Source organism: Lipophrys pholis, assembly GCF_963383615.2.
Source record: "Lipophrys pholis genome assembly, chromosome: 1".
Taxonomy (NCBI): domain Eukaryota; kingdom Metazoa; phylum Chordata; class Actinopteri; order Blenniiformes; family Blenniidae; genus Lipophrys; species Lipophrys pholis.
Window position 1 is genome coordinate 12,202,579 of NC_137635.1, and position 24,496 is coordinate 12,227,074.

Sequence of the window (24,496 nt, forward strand, 5' to 3'; positions counted from 1 at the left end):
GGAAAACCAGGTGACACCGTGTCTATTTTCTGCTGAAAGCTGCAGGCGTTTTGACTGACGCCGCAACACACTGCTGGTGCTGCACACGGCAGCGTTTTTTTTTTCCAGCCGTTCACAGAGAACGGCCTGTTTAATATTCTGACGGAGCAGGATAAACACTTAACATAAGGAAGCACTTGATTCAAGCGGGACGATTCAAGTCAGACACCGGATGGGAAGGGGGACATGAAAGAGGCCCCTTCATGACTCCGACCGGCCCCCCAGGTCAAGTTTCAAAGTCACACACACACACACACACACACACACACACACACACACACACACACACACACACACACACACACACACACACACACACACACACACACACGCTCTCGACTGTATTTGCGCTTCAGATGTACCAAGCAAGCACAAAACACACTCCACTGACAACCCTGTGTAAACTGTCTATAGTGTGGGGAGGTTTACCCCGTGATGTCAAGCAGTCAGTACTTTATTGTTAAAAAACAAACCTGAGGATTTTAGACTGATGAATTATTTAAAGCTCCATAAACGCCCCGAGGAGCTTCAAGGAGTTTGACCGCTGCGCTTCTGCACATGGTATCAGATAAAAAGCGGCATACTTGAAAAGTTAACTCCTTTTTTTTTTAATTCCTTCGACATCAGAGAAGCTCAAACAAACATCGAAGACGAACATTCAATTCATCGCCGTCGGTCAATTTCTATTTAGATTTCAGGAATAGAAGGAAGAAGCTAATTTTGGCAGCATGGAAAGTTTTCCGTTTACACAGCAGCACTTTGAAAATGACATCCGTTTACATGGAAACGGCAGGAACGCTGAAAATTATGTAGTCCGCAGGCCAGGCCACAAGTTGGCGCAATTGTTTGTTTTTGTAACGAAACCACACACACATGCACGCAGAGAGCAATATGCTATGATTATTAATATGGACATTTGTATGGACCAAATTGGATGCTATTGCAGGTGACTCAAAAATAAAACAAATGACCAATATCGGCTATGAAACAATCCGAGCACCGTTGTCGTGTAAACGGACGGCCAAATCGCAATGGAAGATTTGCGTTTTCGCTTGAAAACGTTGAGTAAACAAGCCCTGACTCACACAGCAATTCGTTTTTTATTTACTCTGGATGTATTTTAAAACTTGTAATGCCGATCATTTCAAAGGTGTAATTCTCTACTTTAATGTCTTCTACAGCAGCTTTTTTAAAAGGCCGAAGGTCTTTTCTCTGATTTCACCCACTTCTATCACCAGCAAGTTCACTCTCACAAAGCGAGCGGATGATACTCGTTATGCTAATGTTTTTGAGTGAAGAGGAATTATTGATCATAGATCAGAGCCATGTGGCGTCGTACAGGAAGTACAGAGGAGTGTTAGGGGGGACGGGGGGGGGGGACTCGGGCAGGTTTAAATGAGAAAAGTGAAATGAATTATGCACATCCACCTTCTCCTCATTATGTGGAGCCATCTGAGTGGTAATTAAATTCATGCACTGATAGGATTCCCTCGTTTTCTGCCACCATGCTTTCCTCGTGCACTTTGTCATTCTGGCACTTTTCTAGGAGGGAGGGGGAGTCGTGGCGGAGGGCGGCCTCAACGAGGCAGGCAGTTATGAACAGAGCAACACATTTTACTTTCATACTATTTATTTCCTTTGACACTGTTATGTCTTCAAATCTGACTGGATTCTCCTTTCATTTTACAATCAGGACTGTAATTATTGACATGTTGAAAACTGTTGGAAATTGATTATTGTTATTGTGTAACTATTATTGAATCTGCTCTGATTTATTGTCATGGACACAGACACTTGCCAGACAGAGCTACACCATTTTACACATCATTTTCAAAATGTTACTCTCAAAACACAAAACTTTTCTGAAGCGAAAATGTAAAAAAAACATTTTCACTTTAAACATTTTTATGTTAATGAGGTCTTGGGCTATAACAGTGCAGCTGCTTTAATAGGAGAGGCACAGAGGAATCCTGCATATTTTCTTCCACACCGACCTGCAGTCCGCACGGGCCTCCGTTTGGCCTTGAGGCTACCACATGGCTCTCTGCTGAGAATAGAGCGCTTTCCCTGTGAACAGCCGAGGGTTCAGAGTCATTACAGAGAATATGTGACAGAGGTGTAGCAAAGGTTAAACATACTGAAGATTGTGATAAAGCCACATTTTATACAGATCACAAAACAGGGTGTGCAAGCAGAGGCAGACCCAACCAAGAAAGTACGACCGGCTCAGACTGTTCGATGGACTTTATTTGTCTGAAAGCATCAAAATACAAACAAATCAGAGTGTTGACCATTGTTTTATTAGTATATTTTGAACCTTTAATGGCAGAATGAGTATTTTTAGACTTATCTTTGAAATAGTGCACCTTGTCACAAACTCACAGTTTGGATGCCATTCAAATTTGAAACAAGCTTTCACTGAGGCCCTGTTTACCCGGTTTTATGTGAAAATGCGAAACTTTCATTGCATTTTGGATGTCTGTTTACAATGCAATGGTGGAAATGACAAAAAAACTGTGAAAAAGCTCTACATCCTAGAAATAGCATTGGTCAATGTGGAAAAGAGGAATTTTCCCACAGGGAATCAATAAGGTATGATCAGTTTTAGTTTTATTCCCTTTTGAATTCCAGTGAAGTTCAATATAATCGATAAAACAAAGCATAACCCTACTCACTGTGAAACCAATAAGGGTGTATTCATATCTGGCAACGCTGCTATTGCTGCGTTCGGATTCATTTCTGGAAGTTTGAACTCTCCCATGTAACGCTTGATGTGCGGCAAATGAACTGACCTTTTTAAAAAGCTGAATTCACTTTCAAATGAACTCTTGTTCTGTCGTTGTTCAATTGACGTCTGAAGGACGGCAGAGTTATGAACAAATCTAACAAAGAACACGGCTGGCTTCAGACGCACTGGATTTTTCCCCACACATTGTAAATAATGTGCACAATGGACTCCGTACATTTTATAAGCTGTTAGAGAATTCTTTGCTTGCACACAATAATCCAAAATGGAGTTATGTCCCAGAATATACATCAATACATGTCTGCTATGCAGTTTGTTTACTGCTATTGATCCAATGTGAAAAACACCAAGCTGAGTACAACAGGGATCAGACAAGAGAGCAAATTTAATGCCTAAATGTGATAGAATCTTGCAACAGTTTTCAAATAAATAGTTAAGATATCATTAAAAATATGATTAAAAAGGTATTTAAAAGGTAGAGCTGAGTGTCGTCTGCACAGCAGCGGAGTTGAATATATACTTATAATAAATGCTTTACAATTTCACACTATAGTTAAAGTTTGTTTTATTTTTGGAAGCAAAAACTATCCGTCATCGCTACTGATTTGTTCAATTTGGGGGATGAATGAAGAAATCTTCTATCTTTCACAGGGAAACAAAGACACTCCATATTCAATTTATTATGACCACTTTACCTCAAACACTCGTTTTCGAACTGTGGAGGAAACCACAGTGAGAACATGCAAACTGGGCAGAACAGCTCAAAATTTGAACTGCGGACATTCCCTCTATGAGAAAAGGGAACTAACCACTCCACCACATTGCGGCTTTGCCCGGTAATTTTCTGTTGATAAGGATTGTTTCAGCACTATTGCTCGAGGCCGCATGTGTTTTTCCCATCCACTCATCGACATCCATCTTCAGGGAGCCATCCTCCGAGCGGCCGATCTGCATCTGATGGTCAAAGCAAAGCCTTAAAGCCCTACATTATTTCAGCAGGGAGGAGGAGACAGTCCATTTTGCAAATTAACTCCTTGAGGAGGCTGCGGTCTTGCAATATCCTCGCCTCCCCGATGTACAGCCCTGCGGAGGGAGCAGCACAGAGCAGGAAACCGCTCCTGCGAAGACGGGCGTGGATTTATGATGCGGAGGCAAGTGCGACTGAACAAGACCTATTCCCATCTGGGCTGGGAGCCACTGCTGGACTGAGATTTATGACGAGGATGACACAGCTGATTACTCTTGGTTACCGAAGAGAATTGGACGCGGACCAGCTTCGGGGATGTTTAGTGTGCTCGTGTTTACAAAAGGGCAAATGGAACAACGGTAACCGGGATTTGTTAATGTCTCCTTCAGATATGACCTTCACCAAATCTCCTTCATCTTCATCGGTCTGCAGACATCAGTGGACCAGACCTATTTCAAGAAGACATGTTGAAACTGAGACATTTTACGAGTTCACAGAAAATATTAGCTCATTTTGAATTTCATGACCCAAATACGTCTTTTTTTTTTCTTTTTTTTTTTACAATTGTGGTGGATGAATAAAATAAAAATAATTAGAAAACAAAGAAAGGAAAGAATAAATAAATACCACACCCAGACTAATGATAAAAACACACTGAGCCCGCTGGCTCTGGATGTGGAGAAATGTGGTGTCTTTGCTATGACCCCATAAACTACATGAACTGTGGACTTCTCCTGATTCCTCTTGACAAATTTGTGGGCTCGGCATTACACTGTGGCCAAAACCTGGACTTTAAGAGTTCAGCCAAACCAAATAATAGACTGCACAAAGCCTGAGGAGTTGTTATGACCCCTCTGACATGCCTGGGATGTGCTTCTGGATTGTGGTCCGGGTTGCACCAAGCGAGAGAGTGTCACCTACGGAGACGCAGCCAGGCGAAGCAATCCCGCCAAGGTCGTAAAAACAAATCAAAGAAATGCTTTTATTCTTGAGTAAATCAGCATGAGGTCAAGTTCAAGTGGAAATAACAAATAGGAAAGGAAAGCCCAGCCAACGTTTGTCTGTTTTCCCTCAACTTACATTTATTGCAAGTCTAAATTCGGCCTTGCTTAACGTGGCATGTACGACACCCTGAGATTTGACTATTATTAAAATCCACTCTGCGTCTCTCAGCCTCGTCAAAGACTTGGGTGACAAATCTACTTTTTGTGAGCTTACAGTTAAGGGGAAATAGTGTCGACATGTCAGGAAAGACAAAGGACAGACACACACATTGCTTGACATTAACTTGGAATAAGTGTGGTTTTCTCACAAACCACTTGCCCCTCCCTACCCAAAGCCTACTTTTAGGCCTCTGGGAGGCATCGAGTCCATTCCACGGCTCTCAGTTCCTCTTGGCTGTTTTGGATGAGATTTCGGGGGAAAGCGGTTGCTCTGTGTGATTGATGAGCCATGGCCAATTAGAAGCTTATCCTCGGAGGCCCACAAAGACACCCGTGATCTCAGACACAAACATTGGTGGCCATGGGGCTTGGGAATACCTGTTGTCCGTGGAAAAACGGGAAGGCATCCGGAGAGCAGCTGTGGTGGACACTCGCTTTTCCCAGGAGGCTTCGGATGCTTCACCGACTCAAAATACCTTTTTAAAACAACCCGGGAAGCATTTTAAAACAACAAAAGCTCTGTCCTGTGAGGGGAAATTCCTTGGATGATGTCAGTATTCCAGCATGGTGCCATCCCGGTGGGGGCAGGGTGGCGGATGGCTGCTCCGTCTGACACAGTGTGGTTGACGAGCAACAGGGCGCCAGACAGGAGCTTGTTAGACAAACTATGACAACAAAATGTTGCCCTTGAAAATCAATTAGACAGCCTCTCTGCATCTGTTTCTGCTCGGAGTTATGCAGCGCCGTCTGCCTCGCTCTGTTTTCTCTCCAAGGGTCTGACTCCACTGCCGTTCAGATGGTCATCCCTGTGGGATTAGTGATGGCACTAAAACCACTGGGACAGTGCTTGTAAATCACAGCAGATGAACTGAAGCGTTGACAGGTCTAGGAGGCCCTCGGTCATTTGACTGGACCATTTATTGGGGCGTCCTGGTCGGGGAGTGCTCCATTACAGATAGTCAGTGTGTTCCCGACATGCAAAACTCAAATAAAAAATGATTTTGACCATTTTGCGAGATCCATATGTGGCCGGCAGCCTGCAAGCGAGGGCTAACAAGACCTTTCTTAACAAAGTCTATTAATGTCCCTTCAGCACTTTGCTTACACAAGCCGTGCCGGTGATGGCCTAAATTGATTCAACATGTCACCTTTTCACCACAAAGTGCCAAGGAGCTGTGTTTTAAATGGAAAGCTGGGTTAATTCCGGGACCCTTGAAATGACTGAAGAAAGCCTTTTTCCTCTTTGCACTCAGAAAACCAGACTGCCAGAGAGCCTGACACCGTACAATCCCATCAATCTTCCTGACAGCTGCTTTTCCACTCCAGCATTATTTGGGTTTGCTTTCTTTGCGTGTAAACTAAGCCACTTTTTACAGTATTTCAAAAAGATTAAGTTTCAAAAGAAAACCCTGGCTTTATGTGTCTACTTATTAGTGTTGTGTGCGCTCCCATGCTTCAGGTGGAAGAACAAACGCCACTCTTTGTTTACATATCCTGTGTCCAGTGCTTATTTTGACCAAAAGGACGATACAACTGACCTCAGCTGCAAAGTGGTAAAAGCTGCTTTATCAACCTGAAAAATCAAAGTAAAGCAAAGCTTTCAAGGACAATAAAACTCTCCCGATTAGCTCTAAACTCACCTCACACGTAAAGTCGTACATTTAGTCTGTGTCACATCGTTACTTTCATTAGAGAGATTGTGAAAGGTTGAGTATGGAGTCCCGCTGCCCTCCAATACCACTGAGGGTTACGTTATATTTAGTCAAACATAGATCACGATCTGCTGTGGAGATCCCAGAAGGGACCATTCCAAAGACCATCATTACATTTATTACATCCATCCATCTTTTATACTGCTTTTAAGTTCAGGGCCACAGGGAGGTGGAGACGATCGCGGCTCTGGGCGAAGGCGGGATACATGCTGGATTGATCCTCACTCCATCACAGGAAAAACACACGGAGAGAAAACGAATCGCATTCACACCCATGAGAAAATCTGGACTGACGCCTTGAGACAAAAGAAACCCACTCACACACAGGGAGAACATTCAAACCTACGCTTTGTTTACACGACAACGTTTCAAGTGAAAATGCACTGTTTTGGGATTTTTCCTCGCAGAGAAGTTTTGTGTTTACACAGAAACATTTTGAACACAGTGTCTGACTACACTGAAAAGGCAGAAATGTTAGAATTATGTAATTTTCATGTTTGGCCAGTAGTTGGCGAGTTGTTTTTGTGATGAAACCACACACACATACACACAGTGAACAATACGCTACAAACATTAACAATGGGAATGAGTCGGAGTGATCTCAGAAAGATGCATTTTCAGTGGCTTCAACCACTGTTGTTGAGTAAACAGACCCCTCAAAAGAGTTTTGCATTCGGTCTGAAATCAAACCACTGACCATCATGCTGTGAGGCAAGTGTGCACACCACTATAACACCATGTAGCCCATATTTAAGACATAAATCATGAAGTAAAATGTAAAAACGTGAACCTTTTTCTGTTAACGACTCTCCTCTTCACCTTTATACAACCACCCTGGTGAGTCTGTCAAAAAAGAAATTGCAAGGGTGCAATGTCTGTCTCTATCCTCAAAGTAAACTGCCTTTATTTACCTCTAAGGCAGGGGTGTCAAACATCAGGCCCGTGGGCCAGAACCGGCCCCCAAGAGACTCCAATCCGGCCAAACCACCAAGCAAATTGTAAATATTTCAAATATTTAAAAACACATTTCCTCAGAGTAGGGACATAACACAACACTGAGACTCGAGCTGAAATGTCGGCGATGCTGCCATGAAAGTTATATACCTCGTTGCTCATCTCAAAGCCATATTGCCAGGGTGATTTTATAAAACCACCCATAATGCAACAGCTATAGGAGAATTTTTCTGGGACATTTCACTGTATTTTGCACCAGAAAGTTTCATTCAAATTGGGTTTATGTCAAGATTGTAGTCAATTTTACATAGTAATTATTTGGTGTTTGCAAAAATATTAAAATTTTCATCAGATATATTCTGCGCCACAACAAAGAAAAACCTTAAAGTTGAAATTTATAGGTATGTGGCCTTTTCACTTAAATGTGCACACACAAAAGAAAACCCTGATCCGAGGTATATTTTAACACCAAACACACAAGCAAACCTGGGTCACTCTGAAAATGGTAGCGACTTTTATTGCTGTGAGCAGCAGAAGGTGAGTTGTGTGAATCCTGCAGAAGCGAACGTCCTCTGGCTGCCAATCAGGCCGCTTTTACGCTGATAAACGGTGTCATCACCCTGACAATACCAGCCCTCGCTCCCTTTGTTCCCTCACTTCTCTCTGGAGAGGATGTCTACAGCCATTTCATTTTTGTCAAGATGGTGAAAGCAGTGTGATGAAAGGGACTCGTACTGAGACCACCACCAGAGGTGGAATGACTGTAAAGAGTCTCTGAAAAGCCCACTCAAGTTGAGTCCCCACCCCACTCCTATTGTTTCTGAGCCATTTCACTCCACTTTTCCCATCTGTTCGTCAGGTCCTGTCTTCTGGTGAACCTTCTGGATGGAGGGCATTGGAGGGATGTTTAGCTTTGTCTTGACTTACCGGAGTGCGTTGTGCAATTATCTGAACAAAAGGACTTTCTGACGTCAAGAAACAAGAATTCCTACAGAATTGTCTTCGTCTGTTTGGTGGGAGAAAAAAAAAAGAAAGAGAGAGAAAAGAATCAATATCAAATTGTCTTTTGTATCTTGAAATACTATAAAAATGAAATATCTTGTCTCAGTGCATTAGCCTGAGACTAATGGTCAGGCAGGAGCGTGAGGAGATCCCCCGAGGCCGGACTATTCACACTCACTCAGAGGACAAACTATTCCTTCATGCAATAAACAAATATTATTCCGTTCCAGTCCAGGAGAGGAAAGCCGGCCGCTTCATCTCCAACAAGCCTGTTTGTTATTGTAGCTCTGTGAGGTTGTGTTAGTGGAGGTGGCCTGCTGCGCCACAATAACTGGCTGTTTGCGCCCTGCACAGGCATTTACATGGTATCTTTAACCCTGTTTATATGACGTTTTTAAGTAAAAATGCAATGTTTTTGTAACGTCCTTTTACATGACAACGGTGCTTGCAGTCGCTGAAAACGCAACTGTTAGGAAATGTCTCCCACGGAGGAACTCTTTAAAAGTGCTCTGATTCCGACTCCATCTCCATGTAAATGGAGGAAAATGCAACATTCTGGAAAAATCGTTTTCATCATTTCCGTGTAAACGCGAAACTAATCTGAAACTCAAAGGATTTTCACTTGAAACACTGCAGGAAGAGAATGAAATCAATGCGAAATTGAAAAGAGGTACATAGAAATACTGAGAACCAATCTTCATCGCAGCCCTTTGATCAAAAGCACATGTAAAGAGTTTGACCGGGTCAGCGCTGAATGGAATCTTGTAGAACAGAACATAATGGCTATCTCCGGCAATAAAGGTGATGTTTGCTGGATCTGAGATGGCCTTGTGTGTATTGTTGGCATTCATCAGCCTCTGCATCCAAACGGCGCGTGAAGATTACAGCATGTAATCTTAGCAGGGGGAAGAGGAGCTGGCGGTGCAGTGAAATAAGTGAGATGGATCAGAAGAGCTGGACGCTCAGCTTGGATTGCAGTGAGAGTTGACTTCATCGACAATGGCTGTGATTGTAAAAGATGTTTGCTTCAAAGGTGATTCATAAAACAAATCAGAGCAGTTAAGACGTTAATAATTTGTGCATATCTGCAAAATTAGAACACTAAGAATAACTGAGGAGCTAACCATATTGGATGCAGTTTGCACAATCAGATTAAACTGTCTGTCTGCACTAGGAAAATGCATTTGCTTAAGTATATAAGCATTCTGCTGTCATTAGATTTGCATATTGAGGGTAATAACTGGATGGCTTTTTTCTCTTTCTGTGGCCGTGAGGGTCAACAAAATGATCACACGCATAAATAACCGTCAAGTTAAAGGACACTCAAGGGCAGGACACCTCACGCTGAATCAGACAATATTGGCAATATTGCTTATGAAAAACGTTTATTTCTACCTATTGGTTGTAAATGATTTCAGTGTAGGTGACTGTTCGCACTTTATGGAAGTACAGGAGTGTGAAATACAGGACTGTGAGATTTAAATAAAAAATAAAAATTCCTCCTTCGTCACCATTGCCATCAGACTCCTGAACAGCAGACAAGAATCACAGACTATGTCACTAATATAACAGATTTAGCACACAACTGATTACACTTTATTCATGATTCTTCTTCTTCCTATTTTACTCATTGTATATAGACATTTATTTTCCTATTTTTTCTCTACTTTTGTTGATGTATTATACATCGAATGTAATATGCACTGTTCTCCTTTACTGCTGGCATTCTCTGTGGACAGCAGAGAAAGAATTTCATTGTACGTGGAAACAAAGTTTTCTGATGTGCATATGGCTACAATGTTTTAATGAAATGAAATTTAATTTCATTTAATTTTATTTAATTTCATTTCATTTCATTTAATTTCATTAACTATATCTTTGAAAGATATTATTGTTTGCGCTAAATAAATAATCACTAAATTAGAATCAAACAAAACAGAACAGGATGTATATTTTATTAATATGGTTTAAAATTAAATTAGTTAGTACTTCACTTTAAAGATTAACGGGAAGAAAATGTATATTGAAGTTCCAATAATAAACCTTAATTTTTTTATATGTTTATGCATTTTAATATTATTTTTTGATAATAAAAACACAATTTAAACGTCATTACGTATGAAGTTGACGTTTGTTGACCCGGAAGTGTTTCCAGTTACCCAATGCGGTCACAATGGCAGCGCGCTGCTTGTGAAGGGTCGTTACCGGAGCTTGTTACCGGAGCCGGCTTTATGCACCGAGAACATGTATAAAACACCATGTAGCAGGCTGACAGGTAATCCCCAGAGGAGGCTCTCATCTAGGAGCTGTGCTGGTTTATTTTTAAGTTACTTTAAATACTCATTTATTATAATCGGCTCTCGATGCTAAAGCGGAAGCTAATATGTTAGCTTAGCATGTGACCTTAAAAACCACCTAGCGGAATCATAACACAACTAAATAAGGAAAATTTTTTACCTCCAACTCGTTTATTGTAACTATGTGCCGATCGATGTCTTTTTGACGGGTGAAATTGAGCTTTAAACGGAACTTTCTCAGTAAGCGTGGGTTAAATAAGGACACGGTCGAGGAAAGGTTGTTGTTCTGTTGTCCTCATCACTTTGGGTCTATATTACTCAACCTAAAGTAATGATAGAACTCCTTTAAGCCTCATTGTATGCTGTAGTGGCTTGTCATGTTCATATTGAAGTTACTTAATGGCTCATAGTCAATGGAGATACTGTCCACTTGACTATGCGAACGAGGAGCTGTTCTATGCTTACAGGATATTCTATTTTACTGACAACATTCATTTGGCTGAATGGATGACATTCGCGATGTTTTGTGGAAGGCTCTGCATGCCACCGAGTCATCCTCTCTAACATGAATATGTGAGCATTTGATCAATATCTCGTGCAATGTCTACACGTTTTGTTGGAAGGAGTTTGTTATTCAGACTAACATGTTTTGGGAAGATGCGGCCATCCCTGAGTCTGATTGTTGCAGAAAGTCTCCTTCTCTGGGTCTGGTTCTACAGGTTTCAGGAGTGAATAATCCTCCCTTCTCTCCTCTAAATTGCACTACATTTGTACTCAGTTTTCCTCTAACAGACAAACCTGTCATGTTGGAATGCAGTTACTAAACACTGCTATCGTTCCAGGATTTGTTGGTGGAAGCGTGAAACAGAAATTAGTCCAAAGTGTGCCCCGATGTAACCAGACAACTCGTGGCATCATTCACCTGTACAGAAGAGACCCATCAAACTGGCTGACATATCAACATCTCAACTTCCTTAAACGTCAAGTATGTTTATTGAAATACTGATGCAGCCCCATGCTGAGTACTCACACTTCTTCCTCTTTGTTTGGATGTCTGTGGTCGTAAGAGCTAATGCTTTTCCCAGAAATAATCTAGTCTTATCTTTTCTTATCTTTTTTTTTCTCCAGTATGTGGCAAAGAACAACAGTGAGCTTCACCAACGTGCCGTCCCGAAACAGGCACCCGTGTTGACCATTGTAGACGAGAGAGATGACAGTGTTGAAAGGCAAGTGGAGAGAATACCAACTCTCGATCCTGCGGTCGCAGACAACGTCTCAAAGCCGCAGGATGTCAGCAGTAAGGCTCAGTCTGAAACTTCCAACACGAAGCCCGCTACAGGAGCTGCGGCAGCCCAACTTGATTTGGCGTCTCGGATGGTTTCGGGTTCAAATGAGACTCCACACATCCAGGCGGAGACGGATGAAGCCAAGGAGGATCGTCTGGGCAGACATTGGAAGCAGGTGAAGGTTGATCGGGCGGATTTACTTGACGTCTACGCCAGACTCTCCAAGATCAAACTCACAGGTAGAGCACAAAAAGTTATAATGTTGACATGTACAGGTACTACTAAAAATTACAATACCAGTGATAACTAAACACATTTTAGCTATTTATTCTCTTGGAAATCAGAAACTAAAACTTTTTTTGGATTTTCTTTTTTTTTTTTTTTTTTTTTGCTAATTATACCTTCTAGTTAAAAAATGTAGGGGGGGAAATGATTTTTGAAGTTTACAACATTTTCAGATCCAACAATTTAGATTTGTGTGGTGTTTTTGCAGAAAAAAATATTGAATAAAAGAAAAATATACGCGAGAATATTAGATTTACATTGTAATTCATCCTAAATAAGACATTTTTTCAGTTTGTATATTCAAAGCCTTTATTGATTTGTTACAAACTGACAAGTTTTACTTCCAGATATTCTCCAGATGATATTCTTGCCTTATTTATCTATTACACCTCCAGTGTGTAACAGCCTCCAGGCTAACGAATTAAACAAATACAGACACACATTTATTGCTGTTTTACAAAAATACTGTAAACAGGTATTATTTTCACACGACAGAGCTTTAAATATAAATCTCTTTTTTAGTCAGTAAGTGTTTTCATCCTACAGCTGATGTGCTGGTATAATTTTATATATGCTCACTATGATCAAAAATAGGGTCATAACAGTGGGAAAGAGTTTGTTTGGGAGCTGTGGTTGTTTGGACTGTTTCACTGTCGTATTGAGCTGAACGTGTGCTGCTATTACTGAGGAAAAACTAGATGTCATGTTTTTAACAGAAACTGAGTTAAATGAAAACAATCGTGCAGCAGCACTTACTGAGTCGGCTCCTCCACCCTTCACATTTATCAGAGAGTTTTAAAGAAAGGAGGTGGAGTAGCTTCTCTGTATAATGATACGTATCAATGCAAACAGCTATCATAAGAAAAGTTTGGCTCTTTTCATCATGTTGTCCAAGTGGAATCTTCCTGTCAGGCTATATTAGAAACTTAAACCACCAAAATACAACCTTCTTTTATGACTTTAGAAAATTACTGTCTGCTGTATGTATTGATTATAACTCCTAGATCATTTTGGACTTTCCAGCATGTAAGAAGGGATTCATTTTAAATGTTATTTCCAAAAGTCCAAACATTTCTGAGGTTATGGTGACGGATATGGCTGTTTCTGTTTATTCCAGCAAGAAATGTTTGTGCAAGGAAGAAGGTTAATTAATTACATTTGAACCTAATGTTCAAGTTCATTTGATAGAAATAAATGTATTTAACCCTTTACAGGTCACTTACTGTATTGAAAATTGTATCCCAAGTATGTTGTTATAGGCTATTTTGAGACTTTCGTCCCGATTTCTTTGATTAAAGGGAATTTCTTTACATAATTTCATATCTATTCACCTTACCATTTGGGCATCGTTTTTTTCAACACACCTTCATATTTTGGACTTTATGGTTTTTATTTCATTTTCAATTCCTGTACACTAGACCTGAAATCACACAGAAAAAAATTGTAAGATCTTTAGTTTTACTGTGGAAACCAAAAACAATGCACGTATGATTTGTAAATGTTTAACTTAAGAATATGTTCAGCAGTCAACAAATCTATATGCACACATTTACATTAAAAAGCAGGTGTTTTTGTACAACAATTTCCAAAGCATTCAAATTACACAAGTTAACTGTGCAACTTTAAAAAACAGCATCTGTAGAACATGAACAATTCTGCTGCAGACCCAGTTGCATTGTCTTCTCATTTTTTTGACACACTCTACACAATTGTACCATACCCTAATCGATTAATTTAGAATGTCAGCATTTTCTTTCAAATAGTCCCGCTTGTACTGTTTCTTCAGGCAGCCACTGCTCACCAAACGCCATGTAAATATTCAAGGAACTTCGTGTTGGGAATAATTTTTGTCATAATTGTTAAATTGTGACAGACAAAATGAACTGGCCATATGAATACACACTGATGTACTGTCACATGTACAAGGTTTAAGTTAAGTCAGGCATGACATCATGATTTGTAATGACTCAGTCAACTGTCCGAACCTGGAGTAAAAAGGGCAAAGAAAATGTACATTTTTGATATATTGTGAAATTTAAAATAGTTTATGTGCTGCATGCTGTTTTAGTAGGTAAACTATAAACCGAATCTTCCCGGCTGACTAATTTAAATTCTTCGGTTGATTTCAGCTCTGGTGGTCACGACTGCAGCAGCCGGCTTCGCCATGGCGCCTGTACCATTCGACCCCGTCCTCTTCGTCGTGTCCTCTCTGGGAACAGGCCTCGCCTCATGTGCTGCCAATTCCATCAACCAGGTTGGTTATCTCCGTGCAGAAGAAGACAACCATGTATGTCTTTAGATATGAGCACTGATGACAGCTGACGGAGTGAGTCAACATCTGGTCTACATGTTGCCTACAAAATCTGAAACCGACCGAGAATCACAGGATTACAATCATAGATGATTTACTACTGCTAATTAATGGACGTACAAACACAATACGAAGACATTAAACATGGCGCTTGTTTCAAGAGCTGCACTGAACGTGACAGATGTTTCTGCTCTTGTATACGTTTATTTTCGAAGTACCAATTTCCTCTTGGAAAGAGGGTGACTTCAGAGCTGGCAGGATATCTGTAGGTCTCCTGGCGGTTTAGATTTTTTATATTGACATATTATACAAACACGAATTTGCTTGTTGACAGACACACATGTCCAGTTTCCTTTTTGGAGACGATTTTGTTCCTAAAAGCTGAAATAGCCTGAACATCTCTTTTTTGTTCTTTTTCTTTTTCACTCTTTCTACCTTCCAGTTTCGCTACGCATTTCAAAAATGCATCGAGCTAAGTGTAATGCTGTTATTATTTCTCCGCTGAAAGGTCTTTTTGAAGCCGTAAACAAAGGAGGGGTGCTGTGTTTGGACTCTTAAAAGCCGAGGATAAGTAGAGCCGCACTCTGCTGTTGACGTTGTACATTGGAATTTGCTCCGTGACTTAAAATTATTAGTATAATGGCTGACCTCTCCCTCAGCCTTGAATTGAACTGTGCTTAGTGGTGTCTTTGGCCTGTAATTTGGCAAAAAACCTTGATTACACTGCAGGTTCATAGCTTGGAGGAAGATCTGCCGCCCCCTCCCCTGCGTCACCTTCACAGCTTTGTTGCTTTTGCTGTTGACATGTTTTCCAGTGCTGAAAGTCACTGTAAAGTCTAAATCAGGGGGGTTCAAAATGTAGTTGATGTGACACATATAGCCCAATGTCATCTTGAGTTGGCCGGACCGGTAAAATAGTGCCATAATAAACTTTGAGTTTAAACTTTTAAGTTTTTCTTTGTTGTGGCACAGAGTATACGTGATGAACATGACTGTATTTTCACCAAACCAAACAATTACTACCAGAAATAACTACAATCGCAACATACAGCCAATTTTAAAGAAACCTTGTGCTGCAAAATACAGTGAAATGTCCAAAAAAACCTCTCTAGCGTTTGCATTATGCATTTATCTCAGCTTGGGTCTCAGTGTTGTTATGTCCACTACTCTTAAGAAATGTGTTTAAAAAAAAATAAGTATGTTTTATTTGCAATTTTTATAATTTGCTTGGTGGTTTGGCTGGATTGGAGCCTCTTGCAGGCCAGTATTGGCCCACGGGCCTTATGTTTGACACCCCAGCAGTAAAATCTGAATAGTTTGTAATCACAATGACGATTATGGATCTCAGTTTGTGTGGTGTGTCCCCGGTATGAGCTTTTCTGTGCCGGTTTTCTCACACAGCCCATTAACACATGTTATAAGCCAAGTAGTCACTCCAAATTGCCCGTAGGTTTGAGTGTGTGTGTGTGTGTGTTGGACTGGTGGTCTGCCCAGTGTGTACACTGCATAGCTGGGATTGGCTCCAGCCCCCATCAAACCTATTATGGGTAAGATGGATGGACGGAGAGGGTTACATATGTGTGCATGAATGTGTACACCGCACAGTTCTGTTGCTGTGGTCAGGCATGAATAGTGTCAATCAGTCCATCACAAAGGTTGCCTCTGTATTGTCTTTGCATTGGCCTGTAACGGAGCCGGCTTCTCCGTGTGTGCCTCCACCTCACACTGAGCAGGTGTGTAAATATCCTTCAGGTATGTGAAAAATGTCCCCTTCAGTCGAGGCCGACTCGAGCTTTGAGGCGTTCAAAGCGTTGAGTGACAGAAGAGGCAGCAGCCACTGTCCGTGCCCTGGCTTCCCCTCATCTGTGAGTCGGATCATTTTCGAAAAGTAGCATTTTCAGTGGCTCCAAACAACGCTGTAGTGAAAACGGACTCGCAAAGCACATCGAGCATTATGCATTTACACTTTAAAACTTCATGAAAACGAGGCCTAAATCAGCCTCATACTTCACCTAAACAATGTCATGTATTCCTCTCTCGAAGCTTCCTCGAGTCTCCTTTCATACTCAGAACGAACGGGGGAAACCGCATGCTCGACTCTGCTGCTCATCCCACAAATGCATGCTACTTTTAAAAGTGTCACCATTTAAAATACAAGTAATGTTATCAGATTTATTGTCAACAAGCATTGCAGCAATAATAAAATAAAAAACCCTCAACACTTGGATTGTTTTATATAAGTCAGCTTTTGAAGTGGAATCAAACCCCTGCTTAAATCCTGAACATTAACACAACGGCATTACCTCGGAGAAATGTGGCAGGATCGAGTGCGGGGAAACCCCAGCCTCTTTGTATTGACTTTCTGAGCTTCATAATAAACATCTTGGGTATCATGGAATTTTTAAACCTGTTTTAATGCAATAATCCAGTGTCGACTAACATCAAACAGTGGTTTTGAAGTTGTAAGAACATTTATTATTCGACTGTGTAAATGAAGCATCCAGAGGGTAAATCTATGGAGACTGACAAGATTGTGGCTGTCTGAGAGATTCTGGCCTTCATTGTGGATTTTGCATGTGGGTGAAAAGCGTCCTATACCAGAATTTGTGGTATTTAGCGAATGCTTCACATGGTTTTTGTAGATAAATACACAGAAAGATCCTGCAGGGTAATACTTACACATTTCTCTCTGTTTTCACAAATGGCCTTGTGTATGTTCGCCTGGAATTCAACAGTGCTTAATCTGTTTGAGGCCAAGAAATGGTATGCGAGTGGGGTCTTTCTCATAAGTCAGATTCATTCTGCTCCCTTATCCAAAAGTTTGTCTGGGGGCATTTTGCATGTCATCATAGTCTTAATTGGAAAGTCTGAGATGGGATTATTGTCTCGGACAAATTAGCCACCTGTGTTCATGGAGAGGTAACTTTGAAGCAAGCTTGAACCTAAAAGGGGATTTAAAGGGAGAGTTTCCTTCGCAGAGAGAGCTTGTTTATAGCTGGCTGTGCCCGTTTTCTGTCTTTGTGTTGGCTGTATGAAAGTTTTTGATAAAGAATAGTGTAAGGAAACAAAACAAGAAAGGAATACACTGAGAAAACAGTCGAGATTCGGTATGGAGTTTAAAAATTGCACCCTGTAATATTTGTGAGTTTAAAACCTTCAATCACATAATTTAACTATGTGAGATTTTAAGGGTATCATTTTGCATCTCGGCAGCATCCCACAACGTCCTGAATAAAGTCACTGTCATTATGAGTTGCATTATCTTCTCAGACCAGTTGGACAGTGCTTCTGGCTAAATGATGTCAAATTAGCAGCCTTAGCTGTGGTTAATAACGTCCATTCACCCCCTGGAGGTTCTGCCTTGAGGTTGTATGAGCCATAAAGTAGTTCAAGTATTAGTTACAAAACTGCATGAAACTAGTTAGTGGTGTTTATTTTCTTGTCATAATGAGCAATTTCCCTCATAGATTGGCTGTGACACTGCAAATTTTAGCTTTTTCTTTTTTTTTTGCTCCACCCCTGGCAACGTGTGCACTTTTAATTTAACAGCTGCTCGCCAATAAAATGCACATTTACTACACCATCATGGGGATGACATGGAGTTTCTCAACATGCCCCCATGATGTACAGAGTCTATCTCTCAGACTTCTCATCGCGCTGCATTAAAACGTGGAGGGGACTGCTGGATAACTGCTTTACAGCTCAACTACTGGCAGGTTGTTTAAGCGTTTTGTACAATCAAACATTTTGTAATATTCCTGCTGCAGACGTTCAAGAGATCGGCCAACTAAGTATTGAAAGTGCCTTTCTCCATTCGAAGTATCCCGAGCTGGCTTTGTCACTTTGTTTGTAGGAAGATGCCCCCCCCCCCCCCCCCCCCCCAAAAGTAATTATACACATAAACATAGGAGATGTCAGGCGTGACTCATAATTGCCCGTTGCAGCTCCACTGTGGTGATACTCGCCAGCTCTTTGTTGTTGACTGACACACTCGGCATTATCATTTGGCTCTTTCTATTAGACATACCTTCACCTGCATGCAGTGGATTTCAACACGTCGGCCGTCCATTTGTTTTTCGTAATCTCCAAACGAAAACATGGAGCTGAAAAGAAAATGAACCCGACTTCAGATGTGTTGCCATGTCTTTTTTTTTTTTTCTTCTTCTTCTTCTTCTTCTTCTTCTTCTTCATTTAGTCCTTTTCATCTTTTGAATACCGGTGCTCCACCGCTAGTGTGTTTAGGTGTGATCAAAGCAAAAGTCTTTTTATATGGGGAATCAAACAAAAGCCTGACGAGCAAATCAAAGCAGAGAAAGACCCTTGTGAAGATCACTTCCTATGGATTCAGCTGCTCCACCCTAATCCTTTAATGTTCTGCATCTAAAGAGGCAGAGGAGTGCGCCCGTGTGTGTGTGACCGCACAACTGTCGAATTACCTTTAGGAAAAGAGGAAAAATGCCTCGAGGGAGAGAAAAAGGCTTTGGCTCGAGGAAGTGGCAGTGAGACCTTCAGCTGAGCTGTCAAAAGCTAAGGCTGCTCTTTGTCCCACTGGGAAGTGCCTGCAGGGCAAACAGAAACGCTGTGGTTTCTTTTTAAAAATGGGACTTTATTTAGGAAACTGATGGGAGGGTGGAAGCACACAGGAGTCACGTAACAATGGCATGTCACCGTCTAGAGTTTCCCACCACAGTCGGAAGGCTCTGTGTTGCAGTCCGAGAGGACAGTGAGGTCCAGCCGTGAAGGGATGTAATCATTTAAGCTCCCAGTTCAGTACTCTCCTGGACAGTGCGTTTCGAAAAAGTCAAACAGCAAACAGTTTCGGTTGCCACTAAACGTCAATGAAGGGGGGAAAACTCTACTTTTAGGAAACTGTCCCAGCCAGTTTGCAGTGTGTTTGTGGAACCAAGTCTACCAAAGTTTTGCTTTTTCACTTGAAAACATTGTCATGTAAACAGGACCTAAGGTATGCAACAAAAAACACGGCTTCCCGAATATTCAGACCCACATGAGACTCTGCAGGTGTTCCAGCCGTCGTCTCCTTGTCGTCTGCTCAGTACTTCAGCTAATTGGATAATTGGGTCAAAGCAGAGTTTGAGGCCAAAGCCCAAAAATCCCAGCGGTCTCAGATCACCAGCAGTGTAAATAAGACCTGATGTGGCCTTTTACTGTCAAATAAATGCTGCTCCACTATTTTGACAGCATCTGTAGTGTAAGTCACACCACGTCAGTCCTGCCTGTTTGTTTTGATGGAGATTCACACTGGCTTGTTTTGTGGCTGACGAGATGAAGGCAGCCGGTTTCCTTTTGTGTCTGTTCTCCGCCGATCCGTCTGAGGCTGGCACGCACAAGCGAGCCCCCACAAGCCCCCGTAGCCCATCCACCCTGAGCTACGCCCTACTCCTCTGTCCTGTGCAGGCATGCATTATTTACCCTCCTGCACGCTCTCATCTACGAGCATCTTGGTCAGCCCCTCTGAGTGTACGGGTCCACGAGTGCACATAGGCTCAGGTCTGCAGAGTCGTGTGTTACATGTTTTTTATTGTTCGGGATGCTCAGAGCAGTTCCAAAGAATCTGTTTTAATGTCAAATCTGACGCTGACAGCTGAGGGACCAGCACACCTGAGCTATAGCATAGCATTTTAAACCTTCTCTCATCAACAAAGTAATGATCTGTACACTTTGCAGTGTCGTATAAACCTTCTTTATCCAGCAGAAGCCTCTGTTTTCTACTTTTAAATCAATGCAAAGCTTCTTCAAGCCCATTCATACCGGTGTTGTAACCCTACAACACAGACCAGTTAAGATCTTGATCTTGAACTTTTGCTTCTGTTTTGTTTGAACTCATCTTTTTAATTATATTTATCAAAACATTAGGCTGTCAGGCTGTTGTGCTGTCATTTGTAATATGAGCTGAATCAAGCCTGGAAATTCCCCATCAGTATTCTACATACTAAGTCCCCTTTGATTCATATCTGATGAAATTCATTGTATCTGTAGTTTCAACTATCAAAACATAGACAATTTAGTGACAATTTAACATATTGGTCCTTGTAATATCTTTTCCACTATATGTCTAATATGTAGTGGCGCACCATCTGTGGATCACTTTCATGGAGATAAAGGTCAGATGCATCAGATTGAATGGGCCATTAGACAACAAAAGACACACCGTCTTGACTACAGACGCTCCGGTTCAAATCTCGTTTTCCACCGGCTCAGTTAAAACAAAAGACAGAGCCGATCTTTGACATTAATAGTTTTCAGCTTTTTGTTTGACGGTTGTTCACCAAGCTGTTAAATCACCCCGAAGAAAGAAATGGAAATTCCCTTTTTAATTGCCTTGCAAGATGGAACAAAAAGGACGTGGTGGGTATCTCTGTCTCTCGGTGCTGGATTAAAATGAATATTTAACCAGACAGCCCTGTTTAATAGTTAATTTCTTTAAAGCCTTTTGTCTTTGTCAACGGTGGGGTGCCAGTCCGCTTCAAACTGTACAAATGGATCTCCTTGTATAGCCTCAGATGGGGGACAGATGCTGCCCTCTGATTAAGTCATCAAGGCTAAATCCACCTATTGCATTTCTCTAGTGCCCTGGAGATAAATTCCCAAGAGAAAGTAGAAGGAAAAAAAACCCTGTTTCTTGGCAAATGTTAGGATTTTTACTATGTTTACAAATTATCGCGTTAGTCCAGCTAACACCAGATTTTAACATCGGACATCTAGACATACGAACTCAACTGTAATCAGTTTTGAAGGTCAGGCCAACATGTGCAGTAGATTGAAAGTCAAAAGTCGAACGAGATGCCGTGAGTGCAATCCTGACCTAGAAATCTACCGGCGTGTAAAATGATAAACACAAGCTCAACCAGAAGAAGCTGACTTGTCGTCTGTAGTCGTGGAGAAAATTGAGACACACTTCATGCTGTGGAGGTCTGTGATCTTGGAGGTCAAGGGGAAATAGTCCAATACAGATGAGCTGGAAGATCACGACCTGTTGTCACGGAGGCAAAGTGAATCAACAGTAAATGGATTACTCTGCCATGCATGTGTGTCGGCACAAAGACAATTCTCCAATGAAACACTGTTCATCTGGATCAGTCTGACTGCTCTGTATGCAGAAATCCTTTCAGGCATTATCTGGGTGTGTTTAGAAACTTTTTTCAAAATGTTGCTGCGTAATCCTAAACTTTTCTGAAACAAAAAAACGCCAAAACAATGTTTTTCTCTTGAAACGTCATGTAAATGGGGCCTAAACCATAGTGAATATCTCATCTGACCTGCAATCGTAGCTCAACTAAGATTGACATGTAAACTGAACTTTTACTGTCTTACTGTAGTTTTTCCTCACGAAATAAGGCCTTGAACAACGTCTTTGTATTCAGTCCGACCAAAGTAAAACTTAAAACCAACTTTACTTTCCATCTAGTTTCAGGAAATGGAAACTAATCGATGAAGCTCCCTGAGGTGGAAGAGCATAGAGAGGTTTTATTTAACTGTACTGGCAGGCAGCAGCCATGATGGAATTCATGCGGGGTGTTAATTCAAAGCAGCGCAGCTTCGCCCTCTGATTTGAATCCTTGAAATAATGGCTCGCCTCTTAGTAGTTAGTATGAAAGCTGCCTTGTAACGTTTAATGAGTCCAGCAGAGTTCATTTGTGTAAAGTTTTCAGCAGCTAAACCGAGGTCTTTATCATTATCAATGTTCTTTACCTTTTTAATAATTCAACAGTCTATTTGCATCAACTGAGATAAGAGTCCATTTTTAATTTTCAGCTGGGTATTTTCAAGTTTAAATAGCTGTTGTTAGCAAACCTTCTTTTTTTAATTCAATATGTGGGACTTTTTCCTCCATATTCCCACTGATCCTTTTTTTTTTTTTTGCTCGCTCAGCACATTCTTTTTCCTTTTGATTAATGAATTTTTTCAATTCTACTCATGTTTACAGGCATTCATGAGTGGACCGATTCCATACATTTCTTCAATAATCAATAGCTTGATTCAAGCACATCAACATGTTTTTCAATTGTTTTCACATTTCCACCTTATTTTCAAGTAAATTGACTGGAAAAGGCTGGAAAAAAAGAAATACACATTGTGTACACACTGATCCTTTTATTGTGAGCTCACGCCTCTGCTGATAAATACAGGGTGTCCGCGTTCAAAGAAGCAAGGGGCTTTGTCGGAAAACGGATTCTTACCAGCGTTGTCAACAACATGTTGCCTTCCTTTGTGAAGGTCACACTCAAGTGCTGCTGTAATGCTCTCAACCAAAGCATCCGTCTGAGCTTTCAGCACGGCGGCTCGTTGGCGCAAACACACGTCACCGCTGTAAAGTCGACTTCACTCGAGCGGCCGAACACGACTGAGTGATGGGCAGGTGGAGTGCCTCTTTCCACCTCCCTGATTAGCCTTTAGTTTTTGACACAACTCTGTGATTATGCTCTTGAGTAACCAACAGAGTGAGATAATGCGGATTCCACTGGGACTTGAGTCAGAGGCGGGGAAACCACCCACTGTAGCCTCGTCTGGCTCCAGCAGGCCTCTACACTTTTCACACATATACTTAAAGGCTGACTGACCTCGTACAGAGTGAGTCAATGTGGCCATAGCAATCTGGACACGGCAGCCGGCGACCCCGTAATCCCAGCGGCCCTTTTTAGGGCAGTGTTAATCGTCAGAGGAGACTTGTGATTGACCTGGATCTATTATACATACATCATCGAAACATCAATAAGAATGCAGCCACTCCCAAGACGTGAGCGGTTTTAATGAAAACTTGACAACAGTGAAATAAACACTGAATCGTGAGAGCGGGAGACTAAAAAGGACTTGATATTGTCAGTCTGCGTTCAGATGTTTTCATGTCTCCTTTATCTGTTTTTGTTAAGTCGAGCCGGCCTAATTGACCCATTCTGACACGAGAAACCAAACTGTCTGTTCGGCGGCTCCCTTTCTGCAGGGGTCGCCACAGCAAGTCACCACAGCTCGCAGGGTTAGACTAGACAAAGATTTCTGCCAGATGCTCTTCCTGCCACGACACCGATTCAAACCCGAACCCTGCACAGTTTAAGGCTCAGTTCTCGCGGCAAGTGAAAGCCGGCGCAGTGGTGTGGGAACTCTTTAGCGATGCTAATGCTGCTCAGATGACCACACACTGCGTTGTGTGACTGTACTGCGTTAAGATCTGTGACAGACGAGTGAATACTAAATTGTTACGGAGTGACCTGCTGTTTTTCTGTGGAGCCGAGACGTAATAGTTACTCAGCTCTCAGAGTTCTTCTGCCCTGCTGTCGGACAAGTCGATGCAAACGCGCCTTCAAAGCTTTTTGACATCTGTGCATTTTAATGTGACACACCACAACTTTATGGTGTCATATGGGTTTGGAAATAGAAAAGCAATCCTTTTGAAGTAAGAAAAATTGTAACATTATATCTGTTTCTGGTTTTGAGTAAAGAAATTTAATCAGATGGGGGGTTTTTTTGTTGTTGTTTTTTTTACAAAACTTTTGAAAGTAATCACTCGAGAAAGCGTTCTTAATACATCACATTCATGCGTTTGCGTACAATATGCAGGTTTTTTTTTTTTTTTTTTCAGGCCAACTCAAGTTTGCCCACTCTATTTGAAGGTAACTTAGCCAGAGGCAACGAGGAACACTCTTTGTAATGCTGAGATCCATGGATAATTAACAAAAGCAGCACTGTTTATGGCTTGCCCGTGAGCCAACGCTGCATGC

At 41.5% G+C, this 24,496-nt stretch overlaps 1 protein-coding gene across 1 annotated transcript in view; it reads left to right on the plus strand.

Annotated features, from left to right (window-relative positions):
• Window positions 1-10,742: 10,742 nt before the first annotated feature.
• The window catches only part of cox10 (cytochrome c oxidase assembly factor heme A:farnesyltransferase COX10), a 29,772-nt gene continuing 16,018 nt past the window's right edge, over window positions 10,743-24,496 (plus strand). The window contains exons 1-4 of the mRNA XM_080487571.1: window positions 10,743-10,858; window positions 11,723-11,865; window positions 12,009-12,405; window positions 14,581-14,705. Of these exons, the coding sequence (XP_080343697.1) occupies window positions 10,828-10,858; window positions 11,723-11,865; window positions 12,009-12,405; window positions 14,581-14,705 (696 nt within the window). The 5' untranslated portion in view covers window positions 10,743-10,827. The remainder of the gene's footprint in view (window positions 10,859-11,722; window positions 11,866-12,008; window positions 12,406-14,580; window positions 14,706-24,496) is intronic.